General features: G+C 35.1%; 1 protein-coding gene across 7 annotated transcripts in view; it reads right to left on the reverse strand.

Annotated features, from left to right (window-relative positions):
* Window positions 1–23,901, reverse strand: part of RABGAP1L (RAB GTPase activating protein 1 like) — a 682,268-nt gene that overhangs the window by 615,314 nt on the left and 43,053 nt on the right. For 2 of the 7 annotated variants that reach the window (XM_027086262.1, XM_027086261.1), the window contains exons 1-3: window positions 15,823–15,938; window positions 3,532–3,702; window positions 1,837–2,029 (exon numbers count right to left, since the gene is read on the reverse strand). In XM_027086262.1, the coding sequence (XP_026942063.1) occupies window positions 1,837–2,029; window positions 3,532–3,702; window positions 15,823–15,825 (367 nt within the window). In that variant the 5' untranslated portion in view covers window positions 15,826–15,938. Of the gene's footprint in view, window positions 1–1,836; window positions 2,030–3,531; window positions 3,703–15,822; window positions 15,940–21,940; window positions 22,066–23,901 lie in introns of those variants that run through there. The other 5 variants (XM_027086259.1, XM_027086257.1, XM_027086260.1 and 2 more) reach the window with 5 other exon arrangements.

Below are 23,901 nucleotides of genomic sequence, written 5' to 3' on the forward strand. Positions count from 1 at the left end.
ATATATAACAAGAAAAGAATGCTTTTTAAAAACTTACTTGTAAAGCAAAGTGGAAATTCTTATCCACTGAGATCTTCAGGGAAAGATACATTTTTTTAAAATGTATTTAATATAATGGGTGTTGAAAACACAAAAGTACATTATACATGGTCCCTATCAAATATGCTCAGAAATAAGAATATTATCTAGGCCATTGCAAAGGACAACTGATTCCAATAACCCATCAGAGCTTTCAATACATGAGAAGATAAAGGTATTTCTTCCTTTTGATTAATCTATTAACCAAAAAAATAACTATAGGAATGTTGATGTCAGTATGCTTTGGGTTTGGGGCGAAGGCTAGGGATTTAAGAAATTCAAAAGATAAAGAAAAGCACAATGAAAAATATAATCTCTCATGTTCCCTCAATCAAGAACTAAAAAAATTAATATTTTGTAAGGCTTATTTCCAATCTTGTGTGTACACACACACACACACATATAAAGTCCCCTTGAACTTAAATCTAGCCATGAATATGAATATACACTGAAACCTACAAGTCTTTATAATGAATCATTAAACTAGGGGCACTTTTGGGGACCCCCAACACATGGCAAATATCTTCTCTGAGCCTCATTTAGCCATATTTATTATGGTACTTTTCTCATTCAGATTTAAGCTTTTATGTATTAAAATGCAAGTAGCTTTTCCTTTATGATTTGGCTTTTCCTACCCTGACAATCACAAAAATATTCTCATTATTTTCTTCTTAAAGGTTCATTTTTCCCATTTAAATATTTGATTCACTAGGAATAAATTTGGGGTACAGTGTAAGGTAGGGCCACCGTGTTTCCACTGTGTAGCACTCTGGCCTATATCTACACCTACCCGACACGAACATTCAGAAATGGATCATGAGTGCCTTAAATCAGTCAGGATGATCTCATCTCCTCTGTCAGAATGACTTACTGAGGAGTTTGAATATAACCAAGGCCTACACCTATTGGCTCATATCATTCCCCTGACTACTAGAAAATGATTCAGTTGGTCCAATCAGAGTAAAACTCACAACTTTTGTTCGATGGGTAAAAGATCAGAGCCTTTCTCTCGGTCACCAGACATGAACAAATCACCTAGCCTTACTTATCAATTTCTGCAGCTACCTACTTTGTGACCACAAAGGATGCCAGTTAAGGAGAAAGATGACATGGAGAAGATCAAAGCTGAGTAGTTTACAAAGAAATACTACCAGAGGCCAGATCAAACCACACCTCCAGTGTTTAAACCAGCTGAAGTAGGAGTTGGGTTGGGTTTGGTTTGGCTTTTCCTTCCTCCAAAACCATTTTGACTTACAAACTGGTATTCCTACTATAAATCCTACTCATTCATGCACGTATATATTATTTATTACACTGTAATAAATACTTTTACAGTATTATTACACTGATGGAGTTGATATGTTATTTTACTTAGAATTTTCACAAATTGTAATTGAAATAACTGTAGTCAAACTGAGTAAGAAGTCACATTATATGGAAGAATGTGTCCATTACACTGTTCTTTGATACCCAAGAATTTATTCATTTGTTCAATAAGTATTTATTGAGGGCCTACTATATGCCAAGTACTAGGGGTAAAATGAATGCCCAGACATAGAGCCAGTTCTCAAAGAACACTGAGACTGATTTTACAGGTGGAGATACAAACAGAAACATAAGAACCAATGTGGGAACTGAAAAGCTGCTGGCCTTGATCTTAGAAAATGAAGCTAATAAAATTTTCTAATATTCATCTTAAAATTTTCATTATCACTTTATCCCATTTCTATTATAGTTTCTAAGAGTTCAATACAGTACCTGTATTCGACGGATCCAAAATTAATTGAAGAGACGGCTTATTTATTTGGCTGGCCGAAACATCTCCAAATGAATGGTCTGAAATCTCACTGGAACTCGGACAATCAACAAGAAGGCTGCTTTGCCCTTTCTCAGAATCTCTCAAAATCTCTTCCATGGCTTTTTCCAGTTGTTCATCACCATTAGAAACTATCTACAGACAAAGCAAGACAATTCGTTTCAATCATAACATGGTTCTGGAACTTAATGAAAATATTTCATTTCTAGAAGAAATTTAAACAATCTAAATATTTAAATTTAAATATAGTTACTGAATACCAAGAATTTATACAGCTGTACCTAATTTCATTAGATATATATAAAATCCTGAGTTATAAACTCAACTAAATTAGAGGATTATTAGTACCAGAAAAGGATTCTTCAGAAACATACCAGGCATTTTCCAACTATATCTGATCTAAGATCTTATTTACAGATATTTTCTTTGCTTATTTTTTTCTTTTTCTCTTTTAGAAACGTATTCTAAAAACTGGGTAATCCTAAATTTATGTTTTTTTTTTTTAATTTATGTGTTTTAAAGAGGAAAATGGATACATTTAAATAGATAATATGTAGCACTGATATCATTTAAAAGGTCATATTTTTTGTTATCATAGCATAAACATATTTCTGACTCCTTTACAAATTTTGCTTGAGCTGTCAAGGAGTACTGCTAATTTCCTTACTCTTAAGTTGACTCATCTTCTTCTTAAAAGCAAGTGAGACACAAAGCCTAAGTAAATAAATGCCTTAAACACATTAATATGAAAATACAGAGTTAAATGAATTTAAAGAGCTGTTTATTTAAATACAGATATTTGAATAAATTTAAAGAAATCCATTGATTAATAAAATTATAAAAATATATATCCTCAACATAATGTAAAATGAGTACTTAATCTGATTTTTATAAAATTTTATTAGATTGATTTTATTAGATTAACATACTAACATACCTTTGATATAATTAATATTAAATAAAAGTCATAAATAATATACAGCATTTTTGGCTAATTTCTCTCTTCCTATTTCTAGAGGGTGGTTATGCACTTCCCATACATGTATACCTGGGTTTATTTGGTTCTTTTTTTTTTTTTTTTCAAGTTAGGAAAGGCAACATAAAAATGAAAAAGAAAAAGGACCACATCCAAATAAAAACTCAACTGCTAAAATTATAAAACATATACTTCAAAAATATTCAGACAAGTGTTAAATCACATACTTGAATGTTACCAGCTGACTTAAAACATAAAATCATAAAGAAAAGTCAAGTGAAAATAATACATAACTACATACTTATATAATTAATTTTTAAAACCCAGCAGCAGTAAGAGAGTCAAAAATATCCAGATAAATTAAATTTATGTAAGATTTAACCATTAAGTCTAACTTGCCAATTATCCTTTCTCTTCTTTTTTCCCTCCTATTCCTTCTTTCTGAATTCTAAAGTAAAAGATAAAAAACCGAAAGCAAAAACTTTAAAAATACACAAACCAAATAATTAGCATCTGGATAAACCAAACACTGATTCTAGTCTCGAGGTCAGTACTCAAGAAAAACCTTTGGATTTTATATATCTCCTGAGATAAGTTTCACCTAGTTAAAAATAATAATAATAATTTAAAATAATATCATTTGTAGAAAAGGGAAAAATACCTTCAGTTCAGGTTTTTCATCATCTTTTGTAGAAGTATCATCTGCATGCTGAGGAACCAAAACAAATTCTTCACTGTTCAGTGTAGTCACAGAATCCGATGACCCACTAATCTTCTGTAATGAAGCTCTGACCTCCATTTCAGTGCTGCAAACCTCTCTTCCCACATCCACCTGGTCAAAACCACAAGGAGTAAGAACAAAAATTAGTGAATAAAAACATGAACTATTAAGTACCTGATCAATCTTTGGCCTTTAAAATTGGTTCATGCAAGGAAGAATTCTGCTGGCTAGATAATTATCTCAAAACTAGGGAGGCTACCTTCTTGGGCTGGGCCACATAATGGAAATGTACCCTGAGTTTCCACGCTAAAAGAACCATATTGTTCCCTGAAAAACAACACAAACCTGACCATATCTCAACTAAAAGGATTTACTACTATTTGGCACTCTACACATTTCTCCTAGAAATACTTTTTGTTCTTTTTAATAAATAGAAAACTAAATAATAAATAAATAAGCTAGAAGTATCTACAAATTCATACACAAACAAAAATACATTCACTGAAATTACTTTATAACTAAACCTAAATGTCTGCAAAAACTTATCTCCTCAAGACTAAGTATTGTACCTTAAAATATTTTTTCTGTGTCACTTAAGTTGACTGATTAACATAGAATTCAACACCCTAAGCCATGTATCTTTTCTTTTCCAGACATGTAGCCACTTATCTACAGGAGGCAAAAAAAGCAGGGGAGGTGAGGGGAGCAAAGCTTTCACATTGCATTCATGCAGCAGTAATCAAATACAGTGTGATTCTGTTTTCTGGATAGATCTCTACTTTACACCATAGAAACTCAACATTCTCTATCACTTCCAGAAATTCAAATATTCACACAACTAATTTTAACTGAACATGTACACTATATAACAGTCAGTATACTCAACTGCGGTTACATGAGCGAATAAGGCAAACAAGTTGCCTCCTCTCGTGGAGCTTACATCTAGTGAGGAAACAAGCAAGTAAGGTAATCCCAAATCATTCTCAGGCTATGAAGAAAATACAACAGCCTAATGTAACAAAGAGTAGCTGTAAGGAATACACGGACAACTTTAAGTAAGGTGGTAGGAAAGGACTCTCTGAAAGGGAAATATTTGAGCTGAAACCTGGAAGATAAAAAAGAACTGCATATTAACCAATCTGCTCAGTGACCAAAGGGGTAATGTGACAGAGAGGTAGGACAAGTAGACCAGTGCTAAAGAACGCAGGACCTTGTAACCATGGTAAGTCTGCTCCATGCCAAAAATTCCCCCATAAATGTTCTTTTTCTCTTTCTAATTAGGTTATTTTGTTCATTGCCTCATATAAATACGGCTGCAATATCTCATTTTGCCATTAGGTGACACTAACACCATTACTCTCAGAAAAAAAAATTAAAAATAACTTCCCCCTTCAAGTTACACTTTAAAAAATTACCTCCTAACATTATCAAAAATCAAAGTTTCTAATAATATCAAAACAAAGGATAATTACTGCAAACTCCAAGGCCGGTGTAATTAGCTAGCCTTCATTTATTTGTTAGGCATATAAACATCCTTCCTTTTTAAAACCCTTCAAGCACATTCATCTGTCCTCTAAAGGTTTTTCTCATTTTGCACATTATATGTTTCTGAAAATGCAGTATGTGTTAGAAGCCATGTTTTTACCCTTCAGGCTGCCCCATGAATCCTTGATTGCCAAGACATCACACATTCCAGGTGTTCTTTCTGTGGCCTATCCTTCTCCAAATCTTTTTCAGTTGCCACTCCTCTACTTGACCTCTAAATGTTGGAAATTCCCCCAAGTTCAAGTCCCGAGCTTTTTTTTCTGATTCCTTGCCACACACTCTAAGTAATATCTCTCATTGCCATGGATTTAAATAGCATCTATATGCTGAAAGACTCCCAAATTTCTATCCTAACCCAAATGTCTCCTCTAAACTCCTGATTTGGAATCCAACTCTTTATTTGATATTTCCATGTGGAATTTTTATCAGTATCTTAAAATGTGACCCACATGGAATTCCTAATGTCCCATCCAAAGCTGTTCCTTATTCAGATTTCCCATTTCAGTAAAGAACACCACCTTCCACCAAGTTGCTCAAACAAAAAATCTGGTTATCATCCTTGATGCATCTCTACTTCTTCATTCCTCTCATTGCCAAGTCATGTCAGCCCCACTTCCAAAATAAATCCCACATCTATCCCCATCTTTCTCCACATCCATTTTACCAACCTAATCCAAGCTATGATCTCATCTACTATAAAAGTCTCCTAACCCATCTCCTACCTCCAGTCTTCTCCCTAATCTACTCTTCACAGAACAGCCAAAGAAATCTTTTGGAAAGTACGTTGGATTACATTAAAACTCCAGACTAAAATCTTTTCATTAAAATTCAAATAAAATCCAAACTCCTTGCCAGGACTTAAAGGCCTGACACACCCTTGCCTCTGTCACTTTATCATTACGGCTCTTTAGTCATAGAAAGTTTTTTCCCACTTTAGGGTCTTAGCTCTTATCTCCTACCTTCATATGGCTGACTCCTACAGGTATCAGCTTTGTTTCGTCCACTCAACAAATATTTAATGAGTCCCCACTATGTGATAGAAACTGTAATGGAAACTGGAGACTAAATGATTAGTGAGATGAATGAAGGCCCAGTCTTCTTAGAACTAACATTCTTATGGATGTGATAAATAATACAGAAGAAAATTAACTAGGATCACATACTGGAAAAAGTACTGGAAAAGATGATGAGAAGGGGCAGGGAGCAATATGGATTCAGTTGACATTTGGATTTAATAAGAATAAGCAAACCATGGAAAGAACTAGGGAGAAAGAACTTCAAGTAGAATAAATAGCAAATACAAAAGCCTTGATGTAAGAAAAGGCTTACTGAGGAACAGAAAGGAGGCCACAATAGCTACATAATAATGAGTATGGGGGTAAGAATACAGGTGTCCCTCAGTATCCATGGAGAATTGATTCTAGGAACCACCACAGACACCAAAATCCACAGATGCTCAAGTACCATAGCTGGCCCTTGAGTCCTCATCTGTGGCTTCAACCAACCACAGATTGTGTAGTATTATAGTATTTATTGAAAAAAATCTGTGTATAAGCAGACCCAGACAGTTCAAACCCATGTTGTTCAAAGGTCAACTATAGTTAGTATGAGATGAAATAAAGACAGGAGGAGAAGCCTGAGGCCACCCCTGATGTTAAGGCTATCCCGCAATCCCAACTCTGTTTTGTTCACCAGGGAATATTCCATTCCTACTTTACTGTCTAGTACATAGTAGGTATTTAATAAATGTGTTGAAAAAAATGTTAAAAGCCCCAATCAGGCTAAAGTTCTCACAACTACCAAATGTGGAGCCAGTATTCGAACTAGGTAGTCTGACTTCAGAGTACATGCTCTAAAACACTACATTATACTGTCTCTTAAAGTCTCCTCATCTGTTCTTGAGATCCAAGGTTGGTATCAATGGAACATCACTATGTGTACTGAACTTTCCCCACACCTCTCCTCCTTCAAAACTTATCTGTCTCTTCCACCAAAACATTCTTCTTAGATAAGTGATATTTACACTAATAGTTAATTCTGAATTAGCATGTGAATGAATACTAATGGTTGCTCAATTCAAATAAGATGTCCATTTATAATAGAGGTTTTCTTTAGCCCAAGAGAATGTCAGATATTCTGCCATGCTACCAAGAAAACTATTAGTTTACCATATGTAATTTTGTGACCTCTCCAGAACACAGCTCACCACTTCTCATTCTACTCAAAATTAAGACAGCTCTCATTACAACCATAAAAACTCTGCCTTGAAGGGCGTTATGGATACTTTTAGAAGTTTACCTAATGCTACTTTATTGGACTGAAGATTGCTTTGAACCTCAATATAGAGATGACATGCTTATCAAATTTGCACACAAACACAAAATCTGAGAATGTAAAGTCAACACTTTAAAATATTTCCACAGGCAAGTAATAAGATTTAAATATGGAAAGAATAGTCTTTTCAATAAATCGTGTTGGGACAATTAGATATCCACATGTAAAAGAATGAAGTTGGACCCCAACCTCACACCATACACAAAACTTAATTCAAAATGGATCACAGACCTAAATATAAGAACTAAAACTATAAAACTGTTAGAAGAAAACATAGGAATAAATCTTCATGTCCTTGGGTTAAGAATGGTTTCTGATATGACATCAAAAGCACAAGTGGCAAAAGAAAAAAATAGTTAAACTGGACTACATCAAAATTTAAAATGTGCTGAAAATGATACCATGAAGAAAGTAAAAATAAAATCCACAGGATGAGAAAATATTTGCAAGTCATATATCTGATAAGGGTCTAATATCCAGATTATTTGAGGAACTCTTACAAGTCAGTAATAAAAAGACAAATAATTCAACTTCTGGTATCAGCTAAAGAGCCTGGAAGTCATCACTCCCTTCCCTATAACAAGAAAAGGTTGAACAAACTAAAAATCAACAGCTTTTCTTGGATCCATCAGAGAACTGAGGTCACAGGACCAACTGCCATTCCAAATCGGGGGGCAAGCAAAAGAGAGACAGCGACTGAGATCTGTTTACCTGCAGCAGAAGCTGCTGGAGCCATAAACTGGAAGAAACACTTAAATGATAATTTTGACAAATTGCTGGAAGCTAAGTGTGGAATTTGGGTGTGAGAGGGGAGAGTGGGTTGTGGAAGGGTGGCTTCAAATTTTTTGCATATTTAGTTGGTACTTAATAATAAGTAATAATAAAGAAATTTATAACATTCAAAAAAATATAGTTATCTATATTGATTTTAGACAAAGCAGACTTCAGAACTAGAAAGATTATCAGAGATAAAGAGGGGTATTATATAATAATAAGAGGGTCAATTATCCAAGAAAACACAAGAAACTGAAATGAGTATGCACCTAAGAACAGAGAATTAAAGTACTTGAGGCAAAAACTGATAGAACCGAAAGGAGAAACAGACAAATCCACTGTTATACTTGGAGACTTCAACACCCCTATCTGAGATGACAGATCAAGCTGGCAGAAAATTAACAAAGATATAGATGACCTGACCTGAATAGCACTATCAGTCGACTTGATCTAATTGACGTTTACAAAATACTAATCTAACAAGAAAAGAATATACTTTCTCACAGAAAACAGTCACCAAGGGAGACCATATTCTGGGCCATAAAACATACCTTGGCAAATTTAAAAAAATTAAAACTGTATAAATGTTGTCAAACCATAATAGAATTAAGCTAGAAATCTGTAACAGATAGCTTGGAAATTCCCAAATATTTGGAAATTAAATGACACACTTCTAAATAATCATGAGTCAAAGAAGATGACTCAAGAGAAATTTTAAAATACTTTGAACTAAACAAAAATGAAAATACAGTTTATCAAAGGTTGTGGGATGCAGTGAAAGCAGTACTTAGAAATATGTTGCACTGAATGCATATACTAGGAAAGAAAAAAACACCTAAAATTATAAAAAACTTATGCTTTCTTAGGAACCTTAGGAAACTAAAAAAAGAGAGAGCAGATTAAAAGAAATAAAAAATATAACAGAAATCAATGAAATTGAAACAAGAAACAATACAAAAAAATTAAAAAGTCAAAACCAAAAGATAGTTCTTTAAAAAGATAAATAAAATTGATAAATAGTCTAGCCAGGCTAAACAAGAAAAAGAGAATACACAAATTACCAATATAAAAAATGAAAGAAGGTCATCACTACCAACGCCCTGGACATTAACAGGATAATAAATGAATACTACAAGCAATTCTATGCCCACAAATTTGGTGACTTAGATGAACGGGACCAGTCCCTTGAAAGACATAAAGTACCAAACTTCACACCAGGAAAAATAGATAAACTGAATAGCTCTATACTTTTAAATAAATTTAACCAACAATAATTAATAAGCTTCCAAAAAAGAAAGTACCAGACACCGATGGCTTCACTGGTTAATTCGACCAAACATTTAAGGAAGAAATAGTATCAATTCTCAGTAATCTCTTCCAGAAAACAGGAGAGGAAATACTTCCAAACTCATTCTATGAGGCCAACATTACCCTAATACCAAAACCAGATTACAAGAAAACTATAGACAAGATATTATAAAATCATCTCCAACAAGGTATAAAAAAATTATACCCCAGGGATGCAAGACTGACACAAAAATCAATGTAATCAAACATCAATAAGCTAAAGTAAAATCATGATCATGTCAATTGATGCAGAAAATGCATTTGACAAAATGCAACACCCATTCATTATAAAAACTCTCAGTAAACTAGCAATGGATGGAACTTCCTCAACTTGGTAAAGAATATCTACAAAAAAACCTATAACTAACATTATACTTAATTGTGAGAGACTGAAGAGACTGGACACTTTCCCTTAAGACTGGGAACCACGCAATGATGCCCCTCTCTCACCTGTGATTCAATATCATAAGAAATAAAAGTTATAAAGATTGAAAAGGAAGAAAACTGTCTTTATTCACAGATTACATAATTATCTATGCAGAAAATCCCAAAGAATCTACCAAAAAAAACCTTAGAATGAGTGAGTACAGAAAAGTCACAGGATACAAGGGCAATACACAAAAGCCAATCTCTTCCCCACATACAAACAATAAACAATGGGAAATTTTAGTTTTTTTAAAAAGCAACAGCATTTACAATAGCACCAAAAAATGAAATACTTATGTAAAAATCTAACAAAATATCTATAGGATCTATTGGTAAGTAGAAATCTATAAAACACTAATGAAAGAAATTAAAGAAGATCTAAATAGATGGAGAGATACTCAACATTCACAGATTGGAAAACTCAATATTGCTAAGAATGTCAATTCTTTCTAATTTGAGTACTTAGATTCAAAAAATAACTTGCTGAGACTGAATAAACAGACTGAGCACTCAACTACAAGCTAAACTATCTACACAAGAACAGGGACCATGTCTATTTTTATTTTATTCACCAACACATCCCCAGCACAGTGCCAACACACAGTATGGGCTCAATAAATAATCTGTTTAAAAAACAAGTCAATTATTTTGGACATAGCAGGCTGAACTCCTGCATCAGGTAGGAAGTTGTACTGAATGGATTCTAAAGGCACTTAATCTTAAGATTCTCATTCTATGTGATGTGTAGAAGAATTCCATTCCAACAAGTCAATTCAAAATATAACCTAAGTCTATGATTATGCAGCAGAATGCTAAGCAAAATGTTACTTTCTCTTTATATATGGGGATCTGCTATTACATCAAATCAAAAGAAAGAGCAGTTGGAAAATTTTCAGGAGTATTTTAAATAATATGGAGCTCACTGTTCTGTGAACTCAAGACTAATACATCCATTTCAACTCAGCATGTAAAACAGAGCAGTGCACAAAAGCAAAGCTGTTTTTAAAAGCATTTTGTTCAAGGTCTGCCCTATTATAACCCAAAAATTATAATGTGAAATCTGACAAAGCATTTTGATGTTTCTTCAGGCACAGAAGAAGAAAAAAAGACACCAATACTGGAAACTATGTCTAGGCATAAACATTTTTATTTTTACAGCATTTTAACAGTATATGAGAAAAAGGAAACTAAGCAGTGCTACAGAAAATCTGATATATGTTTCTTCTATCCATCTTCCTTCTCCCCAGCTCCAAACCCAAAGGAACTCAATAAATTAACTGACTTAAACACACACTTATCTCCCACACCTATAGTAACTGTACTAATTCTATTAAAATAGCTTTTATTTCTTAATTCAATGCCATGTCATTTTTGTCAAATGAACAATATGATATCTAAATTAACACCTCACTTGGAGGCCTAAAACTACAATTTTCACATGTACAAGAAACAGTATAACAACATTCAGCAAAGTCTAACTGGAAGCTATCTTCTTCCCAAAATAACCAAACACATTCAAAACTATAAAATCATTGTGTACATGGTCCAATTTCTTTCTGTGCCGAATGTGGTTAGCCTACTCCTTGCTTTTAGATTATGTGCTTGCACCTATTCATTTTCAAGTGACTCAAACTAAAATAGAAAACTGAAAATATGAGTGTGAGTCAAAATTGGATAAGCTGGGAGGATAACCAGGGCATGGAAATTAGAATGACTATAGTAGGCCCATTACAAAAGTGGAAACAGGAAATATGCTTAATTTACAAAAAGAAAACAGACATGAATAATTTAAAACATCATTTACCAACCATAATTCTTCTGTGCTTTGAAGAATTGAGTCAGTCCTAGAAAAAACTACCACGACCACTTTTTACTAAACAGTCCATCCACTATTCTAGTTCTCAGGCAAGAGCCACACCAATATGTATGTATATATTCAAGTGTGTCCCTGCCCCGATTCAAGGCACAGAAGGACCTCATTAGCTCACTTTACTTTGGTGGATACCTGTTTCTATTTGTCCAGCAATACTCTCCAAACCTTTTTTTCTGAGAATATGCTTTCCCTCTACTCAAATCACATGGCTTTTATAGAAACCTCAACTCTTTGGCTAAACAGATCCAAAGGTGGGCACTGAATCCAAACTAGACCAATTAACCCATATCCCTTCCTATAAATTCTTTTTGAATAAGCATGCTTAAATTGTGTTTCTGTCATGTGAAGTCTAATAAGTCCTAACATAATTATATGCTAGCAAAAAGATGTACAAGATATATTTTAATAGGTTGCAGATGGCCATATGGTTTCATATAGTATTTGTGAAAACAGAAATATAGGTGAAGAAGACAAGAGAATCTGAAAAGCTGACAATAATTTCCCAGATCAACAGTACAGTGAATGTGATGAAAGAAAAAAAAAATAGATAAAACACTTACTTGAAATAATTATAGGGAAAAAAAAGGATAATACAAGTACTTACAGTCAAAGCATGGTTTAAAAGGCAATAGAAAAATGTTTTATAACCAAAATAGGAAGCCATCATAGGACAAAGAATAATTTTAAATGGTAGGCACATTATGATTATTGCTACATAATATTCCTATGTCATAAAAACAGACTGCAATACAGGAAAAAATTTTTATTTAAGAATTTATATTGGGCTTCCCTGGTGGCGCAGTGGTTGAGAGTCCACCTGCCGATGCAGGGGACATGGGTTCGTGCCCCGGTCCGGGAAGATCCCACATGCCGCGGAGCGGCTAGGCCCGTGAGCCATGGCCGCTGAGCCTACGCGTCCGGAGCCTGTGCTCCGCAACGGAAGAGGCCACAACAGTGAGAGGCCCGCATAACGCAAAAAAAAAAAAAAAAAAAAAAAAAGAATTTATATTAGGAAGGTGAGATGTGTGGGTGTCTGTGGTAGATCAGATTACTGTTACCAATTTTTTACTTCCTCCCTATTACAGAATTGTACATTTATGCCTCTTGCCATGTTTACTTGGTACTATCTCCAGTTAGAGTAAGTGAAGCAAAATATTTCCCTGCCCAAATAAGTTTGGGCTTAGCCATGTAATCTGCTTTGGTCAATGAATATCAGTAAACAAAATCTGAGCAGGACTTCAAACGTACTTGAGTTTTTTGGCTTGGTCCCCTGAGTTTCTGCCATCTGTCATGAGAAGAACATGTACTAGGAAGCCAATGGTCCCAAAATGCAACATGAGAAAAAGACCTGGATCCAATCTACAGCCAGAAGAGTCTCCCTGTCAGACGCACAGAACCATGAGTTAAAAACTAAATGTTTGTTTTCGTAAACCATCAAACATTCCAGCATTGTTCCATAGCATCGTAATAGCTAATTCAGTGACCTACTATTTTTAAATTTCTTCAGCATTATTATACTATTTTCAAATAAAAATCAGAAAAAGCTAACACTGCAACTAACAAATCAATCTCCAAGGAGAGTTTAATATACTTCTTCAACTATTACCTAAAAAATGTAGTTGTTTCTATAATTATCATTTATATTCCACTGAATTAAAATGTACTTCAAGAGGCTACCCTTCTAATACTAATATTCAACTCTAGGTATACTCAGCTGTGTAAAACTTTGACCCATGCATTCTATTGTAGTTTAGAAAAGCCTACTCAGCAAAATCTCCTAGGCAATAATATAAATGAAAAATATTTTGAAAATAAATAAAATCAAAAATTCTAATAAAGATTGACTTTAGATTTTTCTCTTGGTTTTTCTGCCATAACTACATATGTCATTTATTCAAGAGTAAGGTTGATAAAGTTATATACATTATATAGTCACTTTTTGCCTAGAAAACCAAGGATTATCAGCTAAGCAGTTCAGTGTTCCATAAACTTGGCTTAAGACTAATAAACAGCTTTATGCCCAGCAGGTACAGACATATGGTCAAGAGGAAAAAACTCCATCGCATGATAAACTACACTAAAGAGTCCACTTAACCGTAGCCCCCCTTCTTCTGCTGGTCTAGTAAAACCACCTAATACTTCGTATGTTGTGTGCTGCTGCACAAAGCACATAGCAGTCAAAAATCTTGAGTTCTTTCTTGCCATGGGAAAGGCATCTCAATTCTATGAACACACTGGTTTCTTTATCTGAAAAATAAGAGGTTTGACTAGTTGATCTCCAAAATCTCTTAAGCTCTAAAAAATTTATACATAATTTATTTGCTTTTTTTTTTAAGATTTTTTTGATGTGGACCATTTTAAACTCTTTATTGAATTTGTTACAGTATTGCTTCTGTTTTATGTTTTAGTTTTTTGGCCACAGACATTTGGGATCTTAGCTCCCCAACCAGGGATCGAACCGGTACCCCCTGCATTGGAAGGCGAAGTCTTAACCACTGTATCGCCAGGGAAGTCCATGTTTTCTGTATATATCTGTAGATGAAGAATAAATCAAATATAGGTGAAAAGGCTGAGGCACAGAGAAATTAAATAATTTCTCTAAAAATTTACGGAGTCAGAAGTAGAATTTAGAAATCCTCAGTTAAGAAATCTATTTACTAGCATATTATATTTCCAAGGGCTGGAAACTATAACACTATTACAAACATTTTCATCCAATTATCTCTTCCACCTTCACATAATATACTCTATGAAAGTATACCAAAATATAACACCAAGCAGAATTAAGAGGGAAAAGGAGTGAATTAATGTTTACTGTGTTTCCCACATAACTGGCACTAAGTTAACAGAAGAAGTACCAATTTGTTGCCTCTAGTATACACTCAAAGTAGTAACCAAAACTTCATGAACCTGGCAACCAGACATGGTTCCTGAAGCTAAGGGAAAGAATAAGGGTTTCCCTATTGCCCTCTTCGACTATCTGATCCGCACAAGCTCAGCAGTCAGGGGAGACTCAGTCATTGCCCAAGAAGACGCTGCCCAAGCAACAACACAACTCAGGAAATTAAGTCAAATGATTTGTGGGTTTTTTCTATTAAAGCTTACAAGCAAAGACCTGACCTCTGTCTTGGAAGTACAGAGCTTTCTGCGTATACTAGGACACTGAGTAGTTTTAAGATACGCTTGACTTAACACCTTCTAGCTCATGAGAAGAAATTTAAATGTACAGTACCCAAAAGCTTCTTGGCATATAGTGTGAATGTACGTTTGTATGTGTGTAGGTATTTATATCTGCCTAGTTCTACAGAATTAGTGATCCATATAAAAGAGTGAGAATTCATGAAAATCCCTCAAATTAACTAGGTTTCAAGAAACGTTTCCCTGATTTGGTAGAATTTCTAACAAGGAATAGTATACATTTCATACTACTTCTTAATTTTTTCAGTAAAATGATTCAGTAGGATGCTTATGGGAAAAGTTAAGAAATGTGAAAAAAAGTTTTGAAATACTAAGAAAAGGACTTTGAAATCTGTTGCACAAAAACAAAAATAAAATACCGAGAATAATTTGAAGAAGCTAATACTTCTTAAATATTAAAATTTCGTAAGTACATAGTTCCTATGAAATTACATAATGTCATGTGTCTACTAAAGCAAAGGGGAAGAGGGTCTTGCTGAGTTGAAACTGTAAACTACAAACTGAGTCACTAATCAATGGAAAAATAATTCACAGTAAAACCTGTTCTAGTACTGGTTTCTACTTTACAAGTTTTCACTCTCACAAGGCAAACAAAACTCAAGGATACTTTATATCATTAGAAGAGCAAATTATTCAATGGCTTCATAACCATTTCTGTTGAATACCCTACCTAAAGGATGTTTTCAAAATGCTTTCTGATATTTTAAACAGGGAAAGCGTGATAAAATACAAACCATCAGAAATCCAATATTTGACTAAATCTGCATGTCGATGTCCATCTTGATATCTGTCATGCCTTTGAATCCTGGGTTAAAAGCCACAATAGACTTGCTGCCATACTGAAGGCAAAGAATGGAATATTAGAGCCTCAGGGTCTCCAATGCCATTCACACAGAATCCAGTTAATTTTTTTAAATTAATTTATTTACTTTTTGGCTATGTTGGGTCTTCGTTGATGCGCGCAGGCTTTCTCTAGTTGTGGCGAGCGGGGGCTACTCTTCTTTGTGGTGCGCGGGCTTCTCATTGCAGTGGCTTCTCTTGTTGTGGAGCACAGGCTCTAGGCACGCAGGCTTCAGTAGCTGTGGCACGCAGGCTCAGTAGCTGTGGCTCGCAGGCTCTAGAGCACAGGCTCAGTAGTTGTGGTACGCAGGCTTAGTTGCTCTGTGGCATGCAGGATCTTCCCAGACCAAGGCTTGAACTTATGTCCCCTGCACTGGCAGGAGGATTCATAACCACTGTGCCACAAGGGAAGTCTCCCAGTTAATTTTTTAACAAACTTTCATTGTTGTTGCTGATGTTGAACACTTATTATTTGATAGGCATAGTTATAAGATGGTCTTCTCCAACTGTATATCCAAGAGACATTTCAAACTCAACACATTCAAAAATCATACTTCCAATCTTTCCCCCACCAACCTACCAGTCAACCCACACCACCCTCCTGTAGACTTTCTCATCTTGATTGATGGCAACTCCATCCTTCTAGTTACTCCAGCCAAAAATATTAGAGTCATGCTACTCCTTTCTCTTTCTCTCCTTCATCAATCTTTCTCTCCTCCTCCCTCCCTCTGATTTCACAGCTATACTGTCAGCAAATTCCTTTGGCTCTACATTTAAATCACATCCAGAATCGTCCATTTCTCATCACTTCCCCCACTACTACCCAGTTTTAGCCACCATCATCTCCTACCTAGATTATTCTAAAAGCCTCCTAACTAATCTCCCTGCTTCTTTACTTGCTCCTCTATGGTCTATTTTCAAAAGCAGCCAGAATGATCCTTTTAATTTAATTCTTACCAGTCCTCTGAACCCTCCAATCAGAACCCTCCAATCACTCCCCCATTTCATTCATATAAAAGCCAAACGATCTTGAAAGTCATTACCCACCTGTACTACAAACTTACCCCTTCTCATACTTTCCTCACCCCACCTTACCTTACCTTTATGACTTATTCCCTACAATTCTCCACCTTGTTGACTCAACTCTACCTAAAATGATCTTACTTTCTCTCAAACAACCCTGGCACACATGCTCTGGTTGTTCAAAAACAGAACACTCTTCTCCCAGATGTCTGCTTGGCTAACACTTTCAGTCCCCTGTTCATATCTTCACTCAAATCTCATTTTCCTGACTTAACCCTGATTACTTTATTTAACACTGCTTCCCCAGCACCAACTTCCAATTCCCCTTTATCCTGCTCCACTTACTCTCTTTTTCCAGAACACTTATTTTCTAACATACAATCTACTTCACTTTTGTATTATATTTACCGTTTATTGTCTTTCTATCCCACTAGAATGCAGCATCTTCAAAGGCAAGGATCTTTGTTTTATTCTTTGATGTAACCCAAGCACCTATAAGAATGTCTGGCGCGTAGCAAAGAGGTAAATATTTGCTGAATGAATGAATGAATGACTGTCCAAGATGAATAAACTTAAAGTTCCTAAAACCCAAACAGCCATCTAGTACCCTCCAGCCTGATCAGGACTTTGTCTCTAAAGCGACATGATGAGAACATTGATGGTTTCTTTCATTGGGTAACTAACCAGCATACATTCTGACATTATATAGAACTTCCAGGGGTTTATAATGAGGTAAGTAGAAGACAGTGTAAGTTAAAATGTTAGAGACCTCCTCACCAAATTTCCCATTTATGCAACAATAATGAGAACACCGACTAGAGAGTCAGTCATATTAAGATGTTGTTGCATTTTTGAGAGGGTGAGTATAGTGGTATTGTTCCAAGGGAGTCCTTGTCTTTTAGCAATACATAGTGAAATATTTACAAATTAAATGATATGATATCTGAGATTTGTTTCATATAATCTTGGGTAAGCACAGGGGAAACTAGATTGCCATCATTGGTAAAAGGTCATAGGAACACATATCATTTGCCCTGATTTTGCATATGTTTAGAAATTGCCAAAATAAAAGTAACAAAAAAGCAAAGTAATAATAATATGGAAAGTAAGTTAAAAAAAATAAAAAAACAAAAGCTTATATTTCCTTTAGCATCTAGCACATTACATGGCCCTAAATAACAAATAAATGATGAAAGGCTAAAGTACAGGTCAAAATTAAACAATAGTTTCTATAAACTACCATAAGGATGAGCAGATTAAAACAAAAATTAGTGACCAAACTGAGGCCCTCCTTCAGAGTCAAAAAAAAAATGCCATTCACTGTGATGGTCACAGTGACTTCAGATCTGTATGGATGACTGGGACAGAATGGGGAACACAATGAAAAGATTTTTCATCTTTTTTCAAGATAAAAGGCATTGTACTATATTCCAAAAAGGTCATTTATATAAATGCAAAATATAATCAACAAGGGCAACATGAAATTGTACCAAATAACACTGCAGCATAATTATTAGAAATACAAGGATCAGGACTTCCCTGGCAGTCCAGTGGTTAAGATTCCGTGCTTCCACTGCAGGGGGCATGGGATCAATCCCTGGTCTGGGGAACCAAGAACCCAGATGCCATAAGGCGCAGCCAAAAAAAAGAATACAAGGATCAAATTGAGTAGAAAACAAATATAGTAGGAAACAAACACTATCTCAATCCCAGAAAGATCAAGTAAACAAAAAAATTTTAAAGAAATAGAAAATTTAAATCTTTGAACTATTAAGGTAATATAAACTAGATATAATAAAATTTTTATTCTTCAAAACATAACTTGTACCACTGGAAGCAGTTTCAACAATCTCCCCAGCTGATTAAATCTACTCTAGTAAAATGATATTAGCCTAATTGAGAGCTACCCATTAGCTCATGTACAGATAAATGTTTGTTGGTTTTTTAATTCACATTCAAGTAACTGGAGATAAAAATCTAATGGACTAAGTACAAAAAGGTATAAAACTTTCCCATCAGGAAGAGAAACTGTTATTTATGCTAACTTACTCTGCTAATTTGCCAAAGAGTAAGATGTGATATATGTGTTTCACATTCTAGGAATACCAGATTGTTAGCTACCACCTACATAAGAGTTTATATAAAAACATCTCAAGTACCTGAGTGTCTGCCACATGGTAAACACCAAATATGTACTGAATTAACAAAATTAAAAATCACCGAACACTTGGGGCAATAAACACATCAGAGCTACAATCACAGATTATTTAAAATGTAAAAATGAGAATACTACATATCAAAATCTTGCTGGTTTTGTTCCGTAATACCTTTACAGTAATATTATTGTGCAAACGGCCACAATCTGAAAGTGTCAACTGAAAAACTATTAAAACTAATAATGGTGGCGCAGTGGATAAGAATCTGCCTGCCAATGCAGGTGACACGGGTTCGAGCCCTGGTCCGGGAAGATCCCAGATGCCTTGTGGCAACTAAGCCCACGCGCCACAACTACTGAGCCTGCACTCTAGAGCCCACGAGCTACAACTACTGAGCCCGTGTGCCACAACTACTGAAGCCCATGCGCCTAGAACCCGTGCTCCTCAACAAGAAGTCCACAAGAAGTCCACAATGAGAAGTCCACGCACCGCAACAAAGAGTAGCCCCCGCTCACAGCAACTAGAGAAAGCCCACGCACAGCAACGAAGACCCAACGCAGCCAAAAATAAATAAAATTTAAAATAATAAAAAATGAAAATTTCTCGGGCAAATAAATATATGATGGGAGGACAACCAGATAACCATTCCAAAAAAGATCAAATTGGATTATACCTCAAATCATACACAAGACTAACTTCCAAATGCATCAGAAGTTCTAAATGTAAAAAATAAAATTATAAAAATTTTTTTAAAATTTAAAAAATAATAGATTTCAAAAAAATAACATCTTTTAGGACACTAAGTACACAAAATAGTGCTCGTCATTATTATTATGATATTTCTCTACTTTCACACATTTCATAATTTTTTACTTTATATATTGACACTCTCAGCCTACCTTTTAATAATAAGTGCCAAATGCAGTAATTTTATATCCACAGGGCAAAGATTATTTCCTATTCTTCTATGGTGACATCATCTGCCCCAGAGGAAAAAGGTCAGATTTCCTCTGCAGCAGTGCCCATCAAGTAAAATCCCTACCCTCACCACTACCAAGGACAGGTGTATGGTCCCATCCAAAGGCTTCCTTGGCCGACCAGGTAGTGGGAAAGTGAGTGAGCCTCCCTCGCCAGGGACCCTGAGTCTCTGGAAAGAATTTCAACCAGCCTCCGGATTTTCCTCAGCCTAAAAGCAGTATCTGGCTGTTATCTAGAGATTTCACACTTTCTTAGCTATGTATAAATAGAATATATTCACCCCACACACACACATAAATCAATCATGCTACTATTAGACATTTAATCTTTAAACTTTTTCTGAAATATATTCTCTGTGAAGATAGGAGATAATCAGTATTGTTTTTATTATTAAGCAAGCCTGACAGAAATAAAATACATTAATTCAATAGCTTTCTTTTAGGCCAGCTGTATCTCATTACTCTAAGTCCAAAAGGAGGTGGGAAGAACCCATTCATGAGAGTCAATAAAATAAGTGTCTAAGAATAATATACAGACTTAAATATACAGACTTAACAAAAAATACTAGTAAACTCTACTGAAGCCAAAAAACTCTGACAAATAGAGACAATGGTGCAGGATAGTAAAATTCAGAAAACAAACCGTTAGGTGAACCAAAGGTAACACTTTACACAGTGTAAAGATTCCAGTTTCTCCAAGTTGATTTACAGGTTCAGTCAAATTACATCAAAATTTTAAAAAGAAGTTCTTGTGAAACTTAAAATAAACTAAACTTTAGGATGGCGGTTAAGGGCATGAGCTCTAAAACCAGAAGACTGCCTGGGTTTGAATTCTGGTCCCTCAGCTTAATGTGATCTCAAACTAAACCTTTCAGTACTAAACCTTTCAGCATCTCAACTTTTGTGTCTCTAAAATCGTGGTATAACACCAACAACACTGGGCTGTTATGAAGACTGAATGTGCCAATACATGCATTAAAAAACAAACAAACAAAACTTGGCCCACATTATGCACTCAGTAAATATAAAGTGGAATCAACTGATTCACTTTGCTGTACAGCAGAATCTAACACAACATTGTATATCAACTATACTCCAATAAAAATTAATTTTAAAAAAATATTTGGAAGGAAATATGGGGGGAAATAATCAAGAAAATGTGGGTAAGCAGGGAAGGTATATTACCACATAGTAGAAGATAGATAAATTAAAGTTATGTAATACTGGTATAAGAAATCACAGGTAAATCAAAGAAACAGAACAGAGAATTCAAGAGCCTACCAGTATAAGAATCTGGTATAGGATTAACGTGACATGTTACAAACCATTGATGAAAGGACAAGTTTATTCAAAACATTAGCGGAAAGAGGAATTATTCAATAAAAGGTGATGGGACAACTACTAGGGAAAAAATTAAATTTGATCCCTACCTAAAACCAAACTCCAAATAAATATTTAAAAGATTTTGGTTCGGGCTTCCCTGGTGGCGCAGTGGTTGAGAGTCCGCCTGCCGATGCAGGGGACACGGGTTTGTGCCCTGGTCCGGGAATATCCCACATACCGCGGAGCGGCTGCGCCCGTGAGCCATGGCCACTGAGCCTGCGCGTCCGGAGCCTGCGCTCCACAACGGGAGAGGCCACAACAGTGAGAGGCCCGCGAACCGAAAAAAAAAAAAAAAAAAAGTTACGTAAACACATATTTTCATTGTCTAGGGAAAGTAAATGTGCTAGAAAATTATATTGCCCTGTACAAATCTTACTGAAATTGTTCAGATAGAGAGAAAGGTAAAGCTTCTCTAGGAAGAAAAATGATCATCTTTAGCTGGTCTATAAAAAATGTTTATATTAAAACTTAACTACTCATGCAGGAGGAAGGAGTGAAGAATTAACTTATGAAACAAATGCTCCATGTCAAAAAATAACAATCATTCAGCTTTGCGGCAAAGTCATCCAAAATGACATTGTTTTCATCTTCTCTTATTCTGAAATAGAATAAAAATGAAATTAATACAGGAATAAATGTTTGAGGACTTCTTGAAACTGATAAAAGTTTTCCCTCAAGAAGATCCAGCTATTAGAATTTACTGACTACCAGTGACTACTGTGAAAAAAACAGATGATCAACCACTCTCAACTGAAACAAAGCACAACTCCAAAGAACTTAATGGTCAGAGATAAGACAAAACAGGTTTTCCTTAAGGTAGAAAAGAAAATCAAAGGTAAGTTCATCAAAATATGATAAAAGATGTCTTTCTTTAAAATGTATACTCTACCTGGGATTAGATAATGGTGCACAACCTTGTAAATATACTAAAAACCAATTAACTGTACACTTTCAAATGGTGAACTATATCTCAAAAACAAAAAATCAGTGTCTAACTGACATTTATATGCAAAACCTTCCAACAAGATATGGAAAATATATGTAAATAATGTTACTCATCAGAAATTTTGCGTTTAGCAAGAATCTACTATTAAGCTGTAGCTTCTATATGTTCCAAGATTTCTCTTCTCAAAAAAAACGGGGGGGAAGGGCACAAGTACATATTTTGTCTCCCTAATAAGCTACAAGATTTGAGTATCTGAATGGACGTGTAAATCCTTTGTTAACATTCTCCATAAACAGTCTCTATGTGACAGAACCTTGTCAGAGCTTGCTAGAGTTTCAGTTTAGAGTGGTTGGTCACTAGTTTTTTTTTCACATTAGTCACTGACGCTCAGTTAATTCTAATAGCCGGATCCTCTATTGTGGGAAAAATGATCATGTCTTTGCAGACCTAAGCTGGGAGTTGGGCTGCCTGATCCCACTGACAGCTACAGCTATGTTCATACAATAAAGAATGTGACACCTGCCACTTCTGATTAGGAGCTCTATGTTCTAAGCAAGACAAGTTCTAGGTTGTCTACCTCAGACAGGTAACTGTCACTTCTCTAAAGCCTCTAGAGCCTAGAACCCCAAATGCGTAGGATTTCTCTTTTCCAGGACACAAAGGGCAGAAGGAAGCTAGGGGAAGTCAGAATGGCATCTCTTTATCCTGACTCCAAAGTGATGCTGCTTTTACCTCTGTTCTACAAAAATAAATAAGAGAACCCCCCAAAAGTATAATCTAATATACCTAATTTGTATTTCATATGAAAATATTATAAATAAGTAAATATTAAACTGTTCATTATAAAGGTTTATTTTTCCATTTTTATATAAAAAAGTATAATTGACTTCCCTGTAGACTAAGTACTCAATTCAGACAGCCATCAGTGTCAGGGAAAAATCTAGCCAGCTGGCTCACGTTTCCAACCCAGGAAAATACAACTGACCTGAATTACAGGCATCACGCCTATGAAAATTACCATTTACTGAGTATCTGTGTATTTATAATACTTCCAAAAACTCTACAAGGTAGCTATTATCCTCGCTTTATAGATATGAAAACAGGAAAAGAATAGCTGTTAAGTAATTTGCCTGAGGACACAGTGTTAGTATACAGCTGAGGCAAAACTCAAAACCAACTCAACCCAACCCCAAAGATTCTGTGTTTTCCAGTATAAAATGACACCTCTCAAAAGAAACAGATACAATAATAACATCTAACATTTGAGTGCTTATTTTGTATTATGCACTTTACATTCCATTTCATGTAACCCTCACAATATAAGATAGAGCTAACATTAATCCATTTTTATAAATGAAGAAACAACAGAATGCTAAATGATTTACCCAAGGTCACAAGACTAGTATGGCAGTTGAACAGAGAGACCACATTCTTAACCACTACACACACACACACACACACACACACACACACACACACACACACACA

This window comes from Aethalodelphis obliquidens, unplaced genomic scaffold (assembly GCF_003676395.1).
Source record: "Aethalodelphis obliquidens isolate GAN/ISIS:26980383/991018 unplaced genomic scaffold, ASM367639v1 scaffold55, whole genome shotgun sequence".
In the NCBI taxonomy this organism is placed as follows: Eukaryota; Metazoa; Chordata; class Mammalia; order Artiodactyla; family Delphinidae; genus Aethalodelphis; species Aethalodelphis obliquidens.